We start from the raw sequence: 14028 nt of genomic DNA, 5'->3' as shown, positions 1-14028 counted from the left end.
CACCATTCTATGGCCATTTGTGTCGAGAATGTACTCGAACTAGTCTCGTTGGTATTATATTGTGTTAAGGACAAAGCATGGCATTACTTGAGGGCTCTAGTCCTTTCTTCTGCCTCTTACTCTACTTCGTGTCTTCAATCTTGAAGACATACTTTGTTGCGGAATTCGCTCCGGATTTCAAGTTCGATAGCCCCTTCTCAACTCCGTTTAGACCTCCAGGCACAACTTCATATGGATGAGCAGTAAACCATCCTTCCTGCAGACCTTTCGAAAAGAGCCTAAACCAAGCAAATCCGAAGTCTCTACCAGCTCCAACCTTTACTCCCGCTTTAGTCTTTTCTTCCGACGAATCCAAATGAACACTACCAACCATTGTAAGGCTATGCTCGATGGACTTTGGAATATCAGAGTAATCGGCTCCAGGAAGCACGAGAGTGATCTTGCCCCCTTTGGTCGCTAGAACTTTGCTGATGTTCTGGAAACTTCCTTTCTCACTGACAGCGTCGAAAGCATGGTGAACCTCGCCCACTCCAGCCTTCTTCAGTGTATTTTTGATACCGGAGACGACAGCATCGTCTCCGTTACGATAGTCAACGATAGTGTCCCCTTTCTCTGGACTAATGAGCTTCTCGACAAATGGTTGGCCTCTGCCAGCAATAGCGATGATAGGATGAATGTTAGAAGCCTGAGCTAGTTTGATAGCATACGCACCCTAGGCAGATGTCAGTCATGGAAGTCCCAAGAAAGAGACGATGACTTACCACAGCGCCAGATGCACCATAGACGATCAGTGGAAGAGGAGTAGTTGGAGCGTTCCAAGGTTCAGGAAGGCCTAGGCGCACATAAAGACCAACCGCAGCCGTCATAGCGGCAAGTGGGATAGTTGCTCCCTATAAATCGTTAATCAAGTTTCGTCACGAGAATGGATATACTAACCTCTTCGAAAGAAGTCTTCTTCGGTAGATGGAAAGTGGTATATGCCCACGCAATAGCATACTCAGCAAAAGAACCATGCGGGGTCATCATCTCGTGAAAAGCAGCAACTCTGTCCCCCTTCTTGAACTCAACCACATTCTCTCCAACCTCTTCAACAATGCCTGCGATATCGTCGCCAGAATTATGCGGCTTTCCAAAATTTTGTGGCCTTTTCCAATCCTTGGGGTTACTCCCAGAGTAGACGACTTTGATCAACACCTGATCGGCATTGGGCTTGGGAATTGGTACATCGTGAATAGTGACTTTAGGTCCCTTATCGACGATTGCTTCCTTCATTTTATACAGAGGTGTTTGTGAAAAGTGTTTCTTAGGAAAGACTGATGGATTGACAGGGTGCAGCAAACTCGAGGTTCTGTATTGAACACTTGGGCGTGATAATCGAATAAGATTAGGCGAATGAGAAAAGTTTCGAATTCGGACAATTGAGGTCTTCATGGCATGGTAAGAGAATGAAAGTGCAAGCAAATATATAGTAAATAGATGTATTTGTAATGAAGTAAACAATTTCTCGAATGACGCAAGCGGGGTATGTGGATTAGCCGGTCTAGTCAGGTACGGTTTTATAACGAATCTGATAGCGCCGACAAAGCAATCTTAGGTACGTTGAGGTAGATCACCTAAACTGGAATTCAGCCGTTCATTTAGTGCTCAATTTGAAAAACGTATTTGGAGTAAGAAGTTTGAATGTTGTTCTAGACATTTAAATAGTCCTCAAACCTAGCGCAGAGTATAAAACGCATGTACTGTACTGTAAATTCCCTAGACACTGTCTACCTGCCAGTGGTAGACTTCGTAACATCTTTGAAACTATTCACTGGTCACATTGTTCCCGAAATCCTAGGACATTCACTGAGCTGGCCAAAGCTTTCGGGATAATCATAAATGATGCTTACAAATTTCTTTCATTTCCGTCGAATATTCTTAGCTTGTCTCTTTTTGAAGACAATACCTGTTGGGACTGGCTCTTCTCCTTCCTGCTTCACAACCGGGGGTATGGCAGCTGAGACACTATCTCCTGGTGATGCTTCCTTCTTAATCCCGGCCGGCTGCTGTGCCTCAGCACTAGGTCCAATATTATTATTGCTTGGTAATTCTCCATTCTCCATTTCGGACTTTACTTCTTGCTTGACCTCTGCGTCCATTTCAACCTTTGCGGCTGGCTCTTTACCCTTGCGTGTGACATTGCTCAGCAGGGCATCAAGATCTGTTTCGTCTTCCTCAACTGGATGTGTCCGATGGGCTTTGCCCCATTTTGTCCTCTTCGCTTCGACCGCGTCTTCCTCTTCTTCTTCGACTTGTCTCTTGCGTACTCCAAGAGCTAATGCCTCCGGCTTCTTCTCCCCATCATCGTCGCCTATTATGCGTTGTGAAGTAACAGTCCATTCACCTGCCATCGCCATGTCCGGTCTGAATTCATCCGGCACACTCACACCCAGCTCCGCAAGCTGTGCTAACTGTCTTTTCCTGTCTGCTGCTGTGGCTTGCGGTTTTGGTATTGACGGTGTTGGCCCTCGTCCGAACCCAGAACTAGATGTGCTTGCACTTTCTGAGCTTGTTGCCATGCCATTGAGGCGCGCAACTTCTGCTTTTGCCCGCTCCTTGTCTTTCTCATCTTTCTCGTGTCCTCGATGTAGATCTCGTAGAAAGCGTTTTAAGTTGCCTTGATGCTTTGGTGTAGCCTCGTGATTTGTCTTCTCCAGCTTTGTATCCCGTATGTAGGTTTTGCAATGCTTGCACCAGTATTTTGGCTGTATCAAATTAGCAATAGCAAGGCAGGAGTTGAAGCAGTACTTACAGTTGACTTCCAGTATTCAGACATCTTTGCGGTGCCTTGACGACGGGAAATTCTATTCGAATCAGACGTCTGCAGCGCGTTCACAATATCGTGGTTGTGAGAATCACCTTATTTCAACCTCTTAATATCAGATATGGCAATGTTGCGCAGCTTTTGTTGTGAATATGGGAAATGTTCTGGGTTGGGAAGGCGGAATTAAGCCTCGTTGACTCGCCTAAAAATCCAGCCTCGAGGCAGTCCGCTGACAAGGCAGAGACTATCACGACAGCTATTTGCCTCCAACCTCAAAATTCAATCACAACGCAGATATGTCGCTGGAGGTGGCTTCACGAATGGCATTGAACGGGCCAATGCTCGGCAAGAGCATTACAACAGCCATTCCCGCGGTCCTGTCAGGCCGAGCTCTCACCCTCACACGAGCTGCTTCCGTTCCCGTCCTCCAAGCTCAGCAGCAGCGAAGACAACTCTCCGTTACCCCCAGACCGAGAGCACAAGGCAATAACAGTGGCCTCCTTGGTGTCAACAACTCGAATATTCCTCCCTCTTACTTCCAACGACCACGATTGCCAGCGAATACCATAATTAGATTTGTGCCACAACAAACAGCATGGATCGTGGAGCGCATGGGGAAGTTCAACAGAATTCTGGAACCAGGTTTAGCAATTCTTGTGCCATTCTTGGACAGGATAGCCTATGTCAAAAGCTTGAAGGAGGCTGCCATTGAGATACCTTCTCAAAGTGCTATTACAGCAGACAATGTTACTCTAGAGCTTGATGGTACAGTTTCCTGTCAAAACTATCTTACCTTCGGAGCTAACAGACTCAGGTGTGCTATATACAAGAGTTTTCGATGCCTATAAAGCCAGCTATGGAGTAGAAGATGCCGAATATGCTATCTCACAACTCGCTCAAACTACTATGCGATCCGAAATCGGTCAACTAACACTTGACCACGTCCTCAAAGAGCGTGCGGCCCTGAACACCAATATCACAACAGCTATCAACGATGCAGCTAAAGAATGGGGCGTTGTTTGCCTGCGTTACGAAATCCGAGATATCCATGCTCCAGAGGGAGTTGTGGCAGCTATGCACCGACAAGTAACAGCGGAACGTAGTAAGCGTGCCGAAATCCTGGATTCAGAAGGTCAACGACAAAGCGCAATCAATGTTGCTGAAGGCCGAAAGCAAAGTGTCATTCTTGCATCTGAGGCTACGAGGAGTCAGCAGATCAACATGGCAACTGGTGAGGCCGAGGCAATTCTATTGAGGGCAAAGGCTACAGCTGCCGGTATCGATGCGGTTGCTAAGGTTATCTCACAAGGAAAGGAGGCAGCTCAAGGTGCCGTCAGTCTGAGTGTGGCCGAGAAATACGTTGATGCCTTTGCCAAGCTAGCCAAGGAGGGCACAGCTGTTGTAGTGCCTGGCAATGTTGGCGATATTGGAAGCATGATTGCGAGCGCAATGGCAGTGTATGGCAAGGTTGGAGATGCACAAGCCAAGACTATGGCTGCAAAGGCTTTGGAGAAGCATAATCAAGACGGTGAACACAGTGAAAGTTCTCTGAACGATGCTGAGACACCCGTCCAGGAGATGAAGAGAAGTATGCTGGCCTCGTTTGAGGATGCGAGGCAAAAGTGAGGATGATGGATAAAATGAATCAAGTTAATGTACAACAACAATCCCCTTTATTATGTCATGGAGGCGAGGCGTCAAGCGAATGTCAACTTGTAGGACTAACAATACGAGAATCACTTCTCAATAGTACCAACTCACTAAGGAGTGGTAAAAACAATAAGCAAAAATGACAACCCCAGATCACATTGAAGGCAACTCAAAACATTTGAATGCATGTGTGACTCAGTTCCATTTTGATTGTACCATACAGATGGTCATACTCCAAAATCCATCCCAACTTCATCCAGCGCCTTCCCAAGCCATTCTAGAACTTCCTGATCCATAGCAGCTGCTCGAACAGCCTTTGCAAACAACGGGTACAACCTATGCAAATGCTTTTCCCCTTCGCTCTCAATTCCTGGGGCATCCGGAATTGCATCTGGTTCACATCTCAACTTCACTAGAGCCTTCAGAATATAGACCAGCTCTTTCCTCTGCGATAATGGCTGTGGCATTCGACCTCTTAGTGGCTGATCAGAAATGTAGGCTCGGAGAGTAAGACCAGCGCGTAGAATTAGATATGGTGCAGCTGCTTGTGCAAGCTTGATTCGGGCATCCGATCCATCGTGAAGGGCGACAAGGGAAACGAGCTCGTCAAAGCATACGTAGCTCATTTTCGCCCGAGGTGAAGGGGCAGGATCTACAGTCCGCCCTTTTCGAGGCTGGTAGAGTGATGCAAGGAGCTCTTGTCCTGGCTGTGGTAACTCTTGTGGTTGAGGCGCATGGATCGACGACATGCGGAAAAGTGACTCGGTGTACGTCCGACGAGTCTTGTCTGGGATGACTGAGGAGCCTAGAGCTGGTGTGATGAGCTCACGCAAAGCAAGGAAAGATTTTATGTCGAATTCTTGGTCATCCTTGACGTTGGTGGTCTCGGGGACATCTGAGCAGTCTGCATTCGTGATACCATTTCCAATTGTAACAATTGATGTCCAGATAGGTCGCAGTATTTCCTCTTTCAGGCTAGACTTGACCACAGTTGGCAGAATAGCTTTTAATACGGCCAAGGCCGATATGGTAGCTTGTTGCCAGGGCGCAATAGTCTTTGTACTAATAGGAAAGGTGTATTTCAGGACGATTGGCTGTGCGAGGGCTGTAAGAGACGTTGTCAAAGCGCCACTGCTGTAGACATCGAGGTCGGAAGAATGTGCGACTACTAAGGTCTCTAGGAGAGACATGGAGGCCTTTGATAACGCAACATACGTTGGACGTTGGGCTTCGCCTCTTGAAGGACCACTCGAATCGAAAGCAAGCCCTACAAACTCTGCGACCTGGCCAATCAGTGCGGCTGGGATACCTTTTATGTCGGTTCGAATTATCTTCAGTGACTCCAGCACTTGCGTCTGCAGTGGGGTAAGGTAGTCGATGTCGGCAGAATATGTTGCTGCTGTTGCTCGTTGAATAGCTTCACGGAGCAGAGTGATCATCCTTTGAACACGCTGATCGTCGATGTCATTACAAATCAGGCGATATATCTCTTGAAGCGCAGAAACGTAGGCAAGTAAGTAGTTCTGATTATCATAGCGTTTGTTGGAGGGATCAGAATTTACCACTGGCATTGAATGGGACCAAAGACCCCAGGCAAGGTCAAGGGCAGATCGGTCGAAGTTTGTCCGGGAGCCCGTCTCCTGGTTGCCTCGAGAAAGTATCTGGCGCAGAGCCTTGAAGACAGCTGTATTGATGTCGAGGATCTGAAATTCGAGCAACCTCCTGAAGTGATCAAGTAGTATCTGCCAAGAATCTCCAAATGTAGGATGACTAGAAAGCACATCTAGGTAGTCAGCAAGCAGATTGGTGATGCCATTAAGAACCACGACAGTGGTTTCATTCCATCCGCTTTTGTCTTTGTCCGATATCGCGGATTCTGGGTCATTGATTGCTTCAAGTTGGTCTTCGATGGAGGACAATAACCTGAACATGACAGACTTCAGACACATGGACCATGCTTCAGATGAAAGCTGATCACCATAGGCATCGAAGATTCTCAACAGAGTCTGTATGGCACCTAGTAGTTGTTAGCTTAGAGCTAAAACATAGTAATTAGAAACAACTCACTATTCCTCAATTCCAATCGCTCGTCTGTTGTTACAGCTGTTAGCCGAAGTAACAAGAGCATCCACAGTGCAGCGTCTGATACCGCAAGGTCATCTCCTGATGCCATCTGGACGAGCGTCTCGTCATCAGAGCCTTGGATGAGATCCGGACTCAGCGAGAACGAGTTGGTCCGACCAGATATGAAATCAGATAGCACCCAGAAGAATGTCACAGTCTATAAATTATTATCAGTAAGTCAAACTCGGAAGATAATGAGGGTCATACCGTCAAAGAAATGTTCAGATCATCATCTTGAGTGCAGAAATTATAAAGGGTATCAACGAGAATTATGAAGCAGGAATTAGGCAGCGAAGACAGAAAGTCAGAGCAAATAAGCTGAAGAGAGTTGAAAGCAGATCGTATCAATCTAGCAGAACGTGTAGTCGAGGTCTTCGAACCTTTGATGCTGCCCTCGTAGATAGCATCGTTCTTGACGAAGACACTATCAATTATGCTGAAAGCGATATCCCATCCACTAACAAAGGTTTCCCCACATTGTTCAAGGATACTCTTAAGACCTTCAAGGATAATCTTGTGGACGTCAATATCAGTTGAATGAATCGCAACCGAGGTTTCTCGTTCATGAGATTCGAGTGGCTGTATCGTGCGTCTGAGGGTCTCAAGCAAACGCAGCTGAATGTCACCCCTCACCTCCTCGGATAAAGATAATGTTGCTGTGGCTGCTTCTATAACGAGGCGTACTAGAATTTCCGCCGCTCTCAATCTTACTGATGCTGGCGTAAAAGTGGAGCAAGCAGCAGATATCAGTTCAGAGCTGAGGAGAGCGTAGCCACTAATTTCAGGCTCGTAGGTCATCAGGCGCCTAATATTGATACTTGCAACCTCACCAAGCTTCGCTAAAGCGAACAGATCTTCCTGGTGTGTCGTGGCCGCTGTATTGAGACTCGTAATTCTGCGATGGGACGATGAAGGACGTCGAGCCTCAGGTGACGGTGGACCAGAGCTGGCCGATCCTTCTGAAGGGTTAGGTGGCTCTTCTCTGACAAATAAGGAGCAAAGTGCTTTAATGACTTGCACAAATGGCTCGTTAGGAAAATCAATTGTGCTTTCAAGCAGGCGAGCAGCAGCAGTCTCAACGGCCTTGATCTCAGTGCCGAAATTGGCAAGAAGTGGATTGTTATCATTGGATTGATTATCCCCCTTTTGTGGCGTGGTCGGAGTCCTGGTTTTGGTACTGGAGAAGAGTACTAAGTCGGCTTGCTGAAGAGTTCCTAGAATAATTCCCCAAGCGGTATCAAGGGTTGGCCCGAGAGCAATGCCCAGATTCAAGAGGGCACGGAGGCACAGCAGATTTCTGGTATTGAGGTTGGAAATTCCCGCATCCATTGACATCTGCCGACCTCGTTCAGAAGGGAATGTACCAACCAAACTATCCACGCTCAGAAGACCTTTGGCATTCTGAAACATAGTCTGTCTCTCAGATGTTGGTGTAGCCGGTGGAGCAGATCCAGGTGGCGGTGCAGTCAAAAGGTTGGGTGGGACTGCAGCTTTGCCAAGGGTAGTCAGGAAAGCATCTCGAGGGGTGGAAAGGCGCAAAAGTCCAGCTACATGGGTAAATTTTTGGAATGATCTGACAAGCCCATGATAGAAATCTTGATCCAGAGCTGCGTTCAAGAATGTGGAACAGGTTGCAAGGATTGCAGGCCAACAATCATCGACAATGCCCGCGCAGATCTTAATTTCGTTGAAGAGAGCATGATTCTCGAGGTTCAAAGGGTTGACTGGCATGGGATTCTTCTTGATAGAAGTACGTCGCTCCATTTTGGGTCTCGGGTCTGGTGTTGATGGCGTTGAATCGGAATCTTTAGAGTCCATCTCACTTTGGCGGCCCTTCTTCCTTGGCCGGTCTGGCACAGTCAGAGGAAGAATGAACTTTGCAAGTCCCTCAGAAAATCCGCTGACACAGGCTAGTGCAAGACTGTAAATGTACGACTCTGGTATGGACGGAGGATCGGTCTTGTCTAATTGATCAATACAAGGGACTCGCATTGTGCTCCATTGTGTACTGATGCCCGCCGCTGGTTCACTAGAACCTACAGAGCTACTTATGATTCCAGGCACTCCGCTCGCTTCAAGCATGGCTTGATCAGAACCAGATCCTCCGTTCGAGTTCGCAACTGGTATCGTAGACTGTGATCCTAGGCCAATGGCCGATGGCTTTTCGGTACTTAGTCTGACGAATGCAGCAACCAAATCTCGCAAAATTGCTTTTCTGCCATCTTGAGCATCATACATTGCATATATTCTTCGGATGAGCGAGGCATCGGCAAATATTCCTCGCAATGCCTCCATGCACAAAGATCTTTTCCACAGAGCAGTGTCTTGATCAAGCATGTGTGTCAATAAACTCAATGCCATCTCGCCCTCACTTATGAGGATACTCAAGTGGTTTCTGATCAAAGTGTAAAGCACTCTAGCAATTCTGACAGTTGCTGCAAAATTGAGCTTTTCCGAAAGAGCGCTGATGATGAATGGCATGACCCTAGTACGGAGGATATTGGCTTGTTCTGGATGGTTCAAGAAGATCTGGGCATGATTCGTCAATACGGACTCGATCAGTTCCAGTCCAAATGTTTGCGGGAGTCCAGTAGACTTGAGGAACTTGGGCTTCTGATTCTCGGTAAGAAGACAAAGATCATTGAAGACCCTGTACGCATCCAGAGCGGCTGCTCGAAGTTGAATTGTTCCATCCTCGATGGGAGCTTCGCCAATTGTTGGAACCTCTAGAGCGATTTCTGCCTCTGCTTAGCATTCTAGAGATAGAGCTTTCCTGGACAAGGACTGACTGTCTTCCACTACCACTTTATCAAAAACTGACACCACCAATTGCTGCAATGTTGCCGCTGCCGTGTTATTGACTATGCCATTTTTGCTGGCTTGTAAAATAGTGCATATATTCAATGAGGTGGCAAGAAGCTCGCCTTTGAGATCGTCGGCATAATTCTGAAGCAGTGACGGTAGCGCCTGAAGGATCTTAAGCTGGACATCAAGGCCCGCGGATGTACCTTCACGGAAAGCTTCGAGGACTTCTCTCAACCTCGACTTTGGAAGGGCACGTGATACGACTAATCGTTGAAGGCATACGATAGCGATCCCAGTATACTTGGCATTCTTACTGCTACAAGCAATAAGGAAGGGAGTAATGAAGTTTGGCCGCTGGGTGAGATCTAGTCTTGTAAGAAACTGTTCTTGTGTACAACCAAAAGCACATCTACCTGCAGCTATTTGAGCTTCAGATGTTGATCGTAGGCTCTTCAGCTCTTCCAGTGACTTTTCTGCAGCCTTGTGATCTCAGCCTGGAGCGCATAGGATGGAGATGTCAACACGTAACTCACATTTCGCAGTTCTGTGTGCTTTCTCTTGCTTTCAGATATCAAGTTCCCCAGCTCCGTTGCCAGTATCTGAGCCGTCATGTTATCGTTTTTGATTCGATATCTCCATCGTTCCTGGTAAGTCAGAAGGTAATTGTGGAGGATGAGCGGCTGGGCCTTGAGGAGGTGTCGAATGGCATGCCGAAGTTTACCCGTGTCAGACCGTCCTTAGAACTAGACCCCGCCATACCATGAATGTCGCGTTTGGAAGGTTACCGCCATTCACCGTTGAACACTAGGAAGTCATACCACACCTGTCTCTGGTATTTATTGACAAAGATTTTGAGCTTTTAACAGCATCATCAAAAGAAAAAACCACTTAAGAACCAACCCCGACCGGAAATATGGGAGCTAAAGTCCCAAGAAACTTCAGGCTGCTTGAGGAGTTGGAGAAGGGAGAGAAAGGACTTGGAGCTGGTGAGCATGAAGCTGCCCTGAACTAATCATCGCAAAGGTACTGACCAATGAATTGCTTCAGAGGCATGTTCCTATGGACTCGCAGAAGGAGATGACCTGTTGATGTCAAACTGGAACGGCACCATTCTCGGTCCCCCACATGTATGTTTGCGTTGTGCACAATCCTCCTGCAATGTTCATATAGGTATGTAGACTGACGTGTTTGTATTCAGAGCGTCCATGAGAACCGAATCTACTCCCTCAAGATGCACTGCGGTGATCAATACCCCGACAAGCCGCCCACAATTCAGTTCATCAGTGAAGTCAACCTCCCTTGCGTCAGCCCGAGAAATGGTGTTGTAAGTCGATTTGGCACAGAACTCTTCACATACATGCTCTTCTCTGCATTTACAGCCTCTGCAGAAGAGAACGTTTAGAGCAAGGCTGACACACCTCCTAGGTCGACCCTACCAAGCTACCCTGCCTTGCCAACTGGACTCGTGATATGACTATGGAGACCGTGTTGATTGAGCTTAGAAGGTCGGTCATTTACTACACACTTGTACATTTTGCGATATAAGGCTAATTTCATCAGATTCATGGCTCACCCAGCAAACAAGAAGCTCCCCCAGCCACCAGAAGGCTCCACCTACTCTTAGATTTCTCGACTCGAAGTCGTCTCTACAGATTCTTCCGAGTTGGTACTGAGCATGGACATTAGAGACGTTCAGACGATGGCACTATACACTATATCTGGGTCTAGGGAAATGGGAATATGGACTGGGAATCATGGGATACCAGAACAAGAATGGATGAGCTAAGACAAGAGCAGAGGAGCACGGCTGGGTTTCTTTAGGGATTCGGATGCATCAGCGCGGCGAATAGGTTCCTCTTGTCTTTAAATGAGTGATGCACAAACGAGAATTCTATGATTACCCATTTTGCGTCTTATGAATATACAGTGACTAACCAACGTGTTTTTACAGCTTGCTATACCACTATATTCAACAAGGAGAGTTAGAACGAGCTGTTCTTGCTCTTTCCCTCTTGGGCAAGACTCTCCAGCTTCCTTCTTTTCCTCTCCAGATTCTTTAAATGCCTTCTCTCTCTCCTCTCCTCCTCCCACAACTTTTGTTCTTGATCAATTATCTCCAGCATCTTACTCCCCAACCGTCTAGCCCTTGCTCCCTCCTTCGCAAGCGCACTCCACGTAGCCAGCCTCGCATAATGTGGCGCTTCACCCCAAGACTGTGAATCCAGCTTGAAAGGCTTATAGTCCCCTTTCTCCACACCCTTCTCCCCATCCTCCCACTCCGAGTCTCTCCTCGACTCGTTCTTTAAATGACCAACACTGCTGACAGTGTCTTCCCAAACATCTTCCCACTCACCCATCTCCTTCGCCCCCTCCATCTCAGCAAGCCTTTCAAACCTCCTTAGCTTCCTCTTCACTTTCTGCGTCAAGACTCGGCTCAGATATGCAGATTGTGGTTTTCTGAAGCGCAAGAAGGGGAATATGCCATGGACTGCTACTAATTTTGGGACATGTCTTCTGCCAGTTAATTTCTCTTTGGGGAGAGGTCGAATGTCGACAGCTTTGGGGGCGCCGGGGTAGGCTTTGCTAGCTGGGCGACCGGGTGGTGGTTTAGGTGGACATGCGAGTTTAGAAGCGACGTAAGAATTAGATTGAGCTCGGAGGAGGTCATGGACTTGGAGGAGGGAAGGATTTGGAGACTCGGGAGATGAGGTCGCGGCATGGTGGAGGAGGGAACAAGCCTATTGTGTATAGAGTTAATACGTAGCTATACAACGGAGAATGGTAGTGAAGAAGAAAATGGCAGACGAACGGCATAACCTGTTTCCAGTGCTGTCACAACCAGTTTCGGACTCGTGTGATACACATTCTTCCTGAACGCCTTCTGGATGAAGTGTGTTATTGGGTTCGTGTTCCCTCGTAAAGGCACGTCATCAGGTAGAGGTATGTGTGGACATTGCTTGAGAAGAGCGCGGTAGAGCGCTATGCCTGCAGATTGTTAGAAAGATCCTCGAATGGTGGGACAATAGGAAGGCAAGAGCTTACAAGCTATACGGTGAGCGCTTGATTTACGCGGGAGGAATTGGCCTGGGGCTGGCATTCATTTGTCGGTCGATCATCGAGATCGTAGAGAGCTCGATGAACCTTCAAATTTTTGGAGATAATCCGGTGTCACGTGCTGAAACTCTGAATAACTTCCACAAAAGGATGGAGGAACTACACTTGAGATTTCATAGATATTAAGATTGTAAAGAAAATTTCGAGTCTGGCATTGATCGCACTTATCACGAGGAGATGTTGTCAAGAACCCAGGGACATTCAAGTTTCTAGCTCATTGAAGCTTCTTGAGATCAATTCCCAAATGTTCTATTTTTCTTGGGTTATTCAGAAGTTCAATAAAATAGGTCACAAAGTCACAGAATAATTTCTTATGAGTATCCTCGAATTTGGGAGATATAGAATCAGTCTCAGGAGTCTTATTGTATGTTATTTTTATCCTACTTAACGCCTTCCCAATGCACTTTCCTTGGTCCGACCCTGCCATAACGCCAAGCGATGCATTGAAATCTCCTCACTACTTTAGAGAATCCTCCTCCTCTTCCGCCTTAGGGCGACATGTTGCCCAAGCCTCCTCGATGGTTGGGAACCATTGTCCGTCCTCGTGCTCGTCATCGAGTTCCACATATCTGATTTCCTCGGAGCGGGACTTATACTTGTGATCGCAAAGTCCGCTCATTGGATTGCACTTCTCTTCATGATCAATGATCTCATTCAGGGCATACATCAACTTCTCCGGTTGATCCAATCGAATGAGATATTCCACATCTGGAAAATCGTACTCAGAATAGTCTTCAGGCGATCTTGGGAGGAAGGACAGGGCCTCGAAAGAGCGGATTCGCATGCCGGAGCTAAGCGGCTTGGAAGAATTCGAATGCTGCTGGACAATGGCTGGGGCTGATTGTACACGCTCGTGATGAGCCCGTGGTGGACCACTATTTGTAGCAGCAGACTCTAACTCGAGAACACCCTCAGCGTAGACCTCTGCACGACGTGCTTCAGCCACTTGAGAAAGTTAGACCTGCAATGGAACAATCAAAGCACGGTAGACTTACGGTTTTTCCGTCTCAAATAGTCCAGTTCGGTCATATCAGGCCACTCAGAAGGACGATCTAGAGTTGATACTTTCTCATCTGGTGACTTCCACAGAGGAGACCTAGGACTCAAAGAACGCAGACGCTTTGATATCCTCCGCGTGAATGACGAAAATTTGCTGTGGGCTCTTTGCAAGCTGCTCCCTCGGAATTGATTGACAGGAAGGTTGACGTTCTGCTCTAAGCTTGCTCCGGAGTCTGTTTGTGGTTGCTTTAGAATCTTGGACGAAGAATGCGTTCTTCGGAAAAGCACTGGCACCGTGAAGCGCCAATTCTCAGGAGTTCCGTCGATGTTCTTGTGTTGCTCCTTCGCTTGCGCATTAGCGAGATCTTCTGGAGCACTTGTTGCCGGTGGTTCAGTCTTCAATTTGAGGCCTGCCGAAGACTGAGCAATGCGATCGACCAAGTTGGTGGTTTTGGTGGGCTCTGTATATATTGGCTTCATGTTTGCCATGGTACTTCCGGATCCAGGTCGAAGGATTCACGGATTTTGTGATC

General features: G+C 47.3%; 7 protein-coding genes across 7 annotated transcripts; 2 read left to right on the top strand and 5 right to left on the bottom strand.

The window, feature by feature from the left end:
* Nucleotides 1-121: 121 nt before the first annotated feature.
* LY89DRAFT_578330 (GroES-like protein) lies at nt 122-1272 on the bottom strand (the record flags this gene model as incomplete). The annotated part of the gene is made up of 4 exons (XM_018208936.1): nt 122-302; nt 348-712; nt 762-890; nt 937-1272. 4 exons carry the CDS (start codon nt 1270-1272, stop codon nt 122-124), a joined length of 1011 nt encoding a protein of 336 aa, XP_018075022.1.
* Nucleotides 1273-1898: 626 nt separating this feature from the next.
* LY89DRAFT_666318 (uncharacterized protein) lies at nt 1899-2815 on the bottom strand (the record flags this gene model as incomplete). Its single annotated transcript, XM_018212896.1, has 2 exons — nt 1899-2744; nt 2792-2815. 2 exons carry the CDS (start codon nt 2813-2815, stop codon nt 1899-1901), a joined length of 870 nt encoding a protein of 289 aa, XP_018075021.1.
* A 164-nt stretch (nt 2816-2979) lies between these two features.
* On the top strand, nt 2980-4618 carry LY89DRAFT_640406 (uncharacterized protein). The gene is made up of 2 exons (XM_018211665.1): nt 2980-3568; nt 3618-4618. The coding sequence occupies exons 1-2, from the start codon at nt 3100-3102 to the stop codon at nt 4427-4429; spliced, it is 1281 nt and encodes a 426-aa protein (XP_018075020.1). The 5' UTR covers nt 2980-3099; the 3' UTR covers nt 4430-4618.
* LY89DRAFT_451300 (endosomal peripheral membrane protein-like protein) lies at nt 4555-10097 on the bottom strand. Its single transcript, XM_018207613.1, has 6 exons — nt 9916-10097; nt 9796-9862; nt 9367-9747; nt 6785-9315; nt 6521-6734; nt 4555-6470 (listed from the first exon to the last, which is right to left on the bottom strand). The coding sequence occupies exons 1-6, from the start codon at nt 9991-9993 to the stop codon at nt 4681-4683; spliced, it is 5061 nt and encodes a 1686-aa protein (XP_018075019.1). The 5' UTR covers nt 9994-10097; the 3' UTR covers nt 4555-4680.
* Nucleotides 10098-10228: 131 nt separating this feature from the next.
* Nucleotides 10229-11286, top strand: LY89DRAFT_705497 (UBC-like protein). The gene is made up of 5 exons (XM_018217454.1): nt 10229-10368; nt 10430-10509; nt 10581-10706; nt 10808-10887; nt 10943-11286. Exons 1-5 carry the CDS (start codon nt 10296-10298, stop codon nt 11004-11006), a joined length of 423 nt encoding a protein of 140 aa, XP_018075018.1. The 5' UTR covers nt 10229-10295; the 3' UTR covers nt 11007-11286.
* On the bottom strand, nt 11274-12497 carry LY89DRAFT_779394 (uncharacterized protein). Its single transcript, XM_018222286.1, has 3 exons — nt 12425-12497; nt 12192-12367; nt 11274-12120 (listed from the first exon to the last, which is right to left on the bottom strand). Exons 1-3 carry the CDS (start codon nt 12477-12479, stop codon nt 11365-11367), a joined length of 987 nt encoding a protein of 328 aa, XP_018075017.1. The 5' UTR covers nt 12480-12497; the 3' UTR covers nt 11274-11364.
* A 456-nt stretch (nt 12498-12953) lies between these two features.
* Nucleotides 12954-13984, bottom strand: LY89DRAFT_666313 (uncharacterized protein; the record flags this gene model as incomplete). The annotated part of the gene is made up of 2 exons (XM_018212895.1): nt 12954-13441; nt 13492-13984. 2 exons carry the CDS (start codon nt 13982-13984, stop codon nt 12954-12956), a joined length of 981 nt encoding a protein of 326 aa, XP_018075016.1.
* Between the last annotated feature and the right edge of the window lie 44 nt (nt 13985-14028).

Source organism: Mollisia scopiformis (genome assembly GCF_001500285.1).
Source record: "Mollisia scopiformis unplaced genomic scaffold LY89scaffold_6, whole genome shotgun sequence".
In the NCBI taxonomy this organism is placed as follows: domain Eukaryota; kingdom Fungi; phylum Ascomycota; class Leotiomycetes; order Helotiales; family Mollisiaceae; genus Mollisia; species Mollisia scopiformis.
The sequence above is the reverse complement of the archived record's forward strand: the minus strand, read 5'-3'. Positions and strand labels throughout refer to the sequence as shown.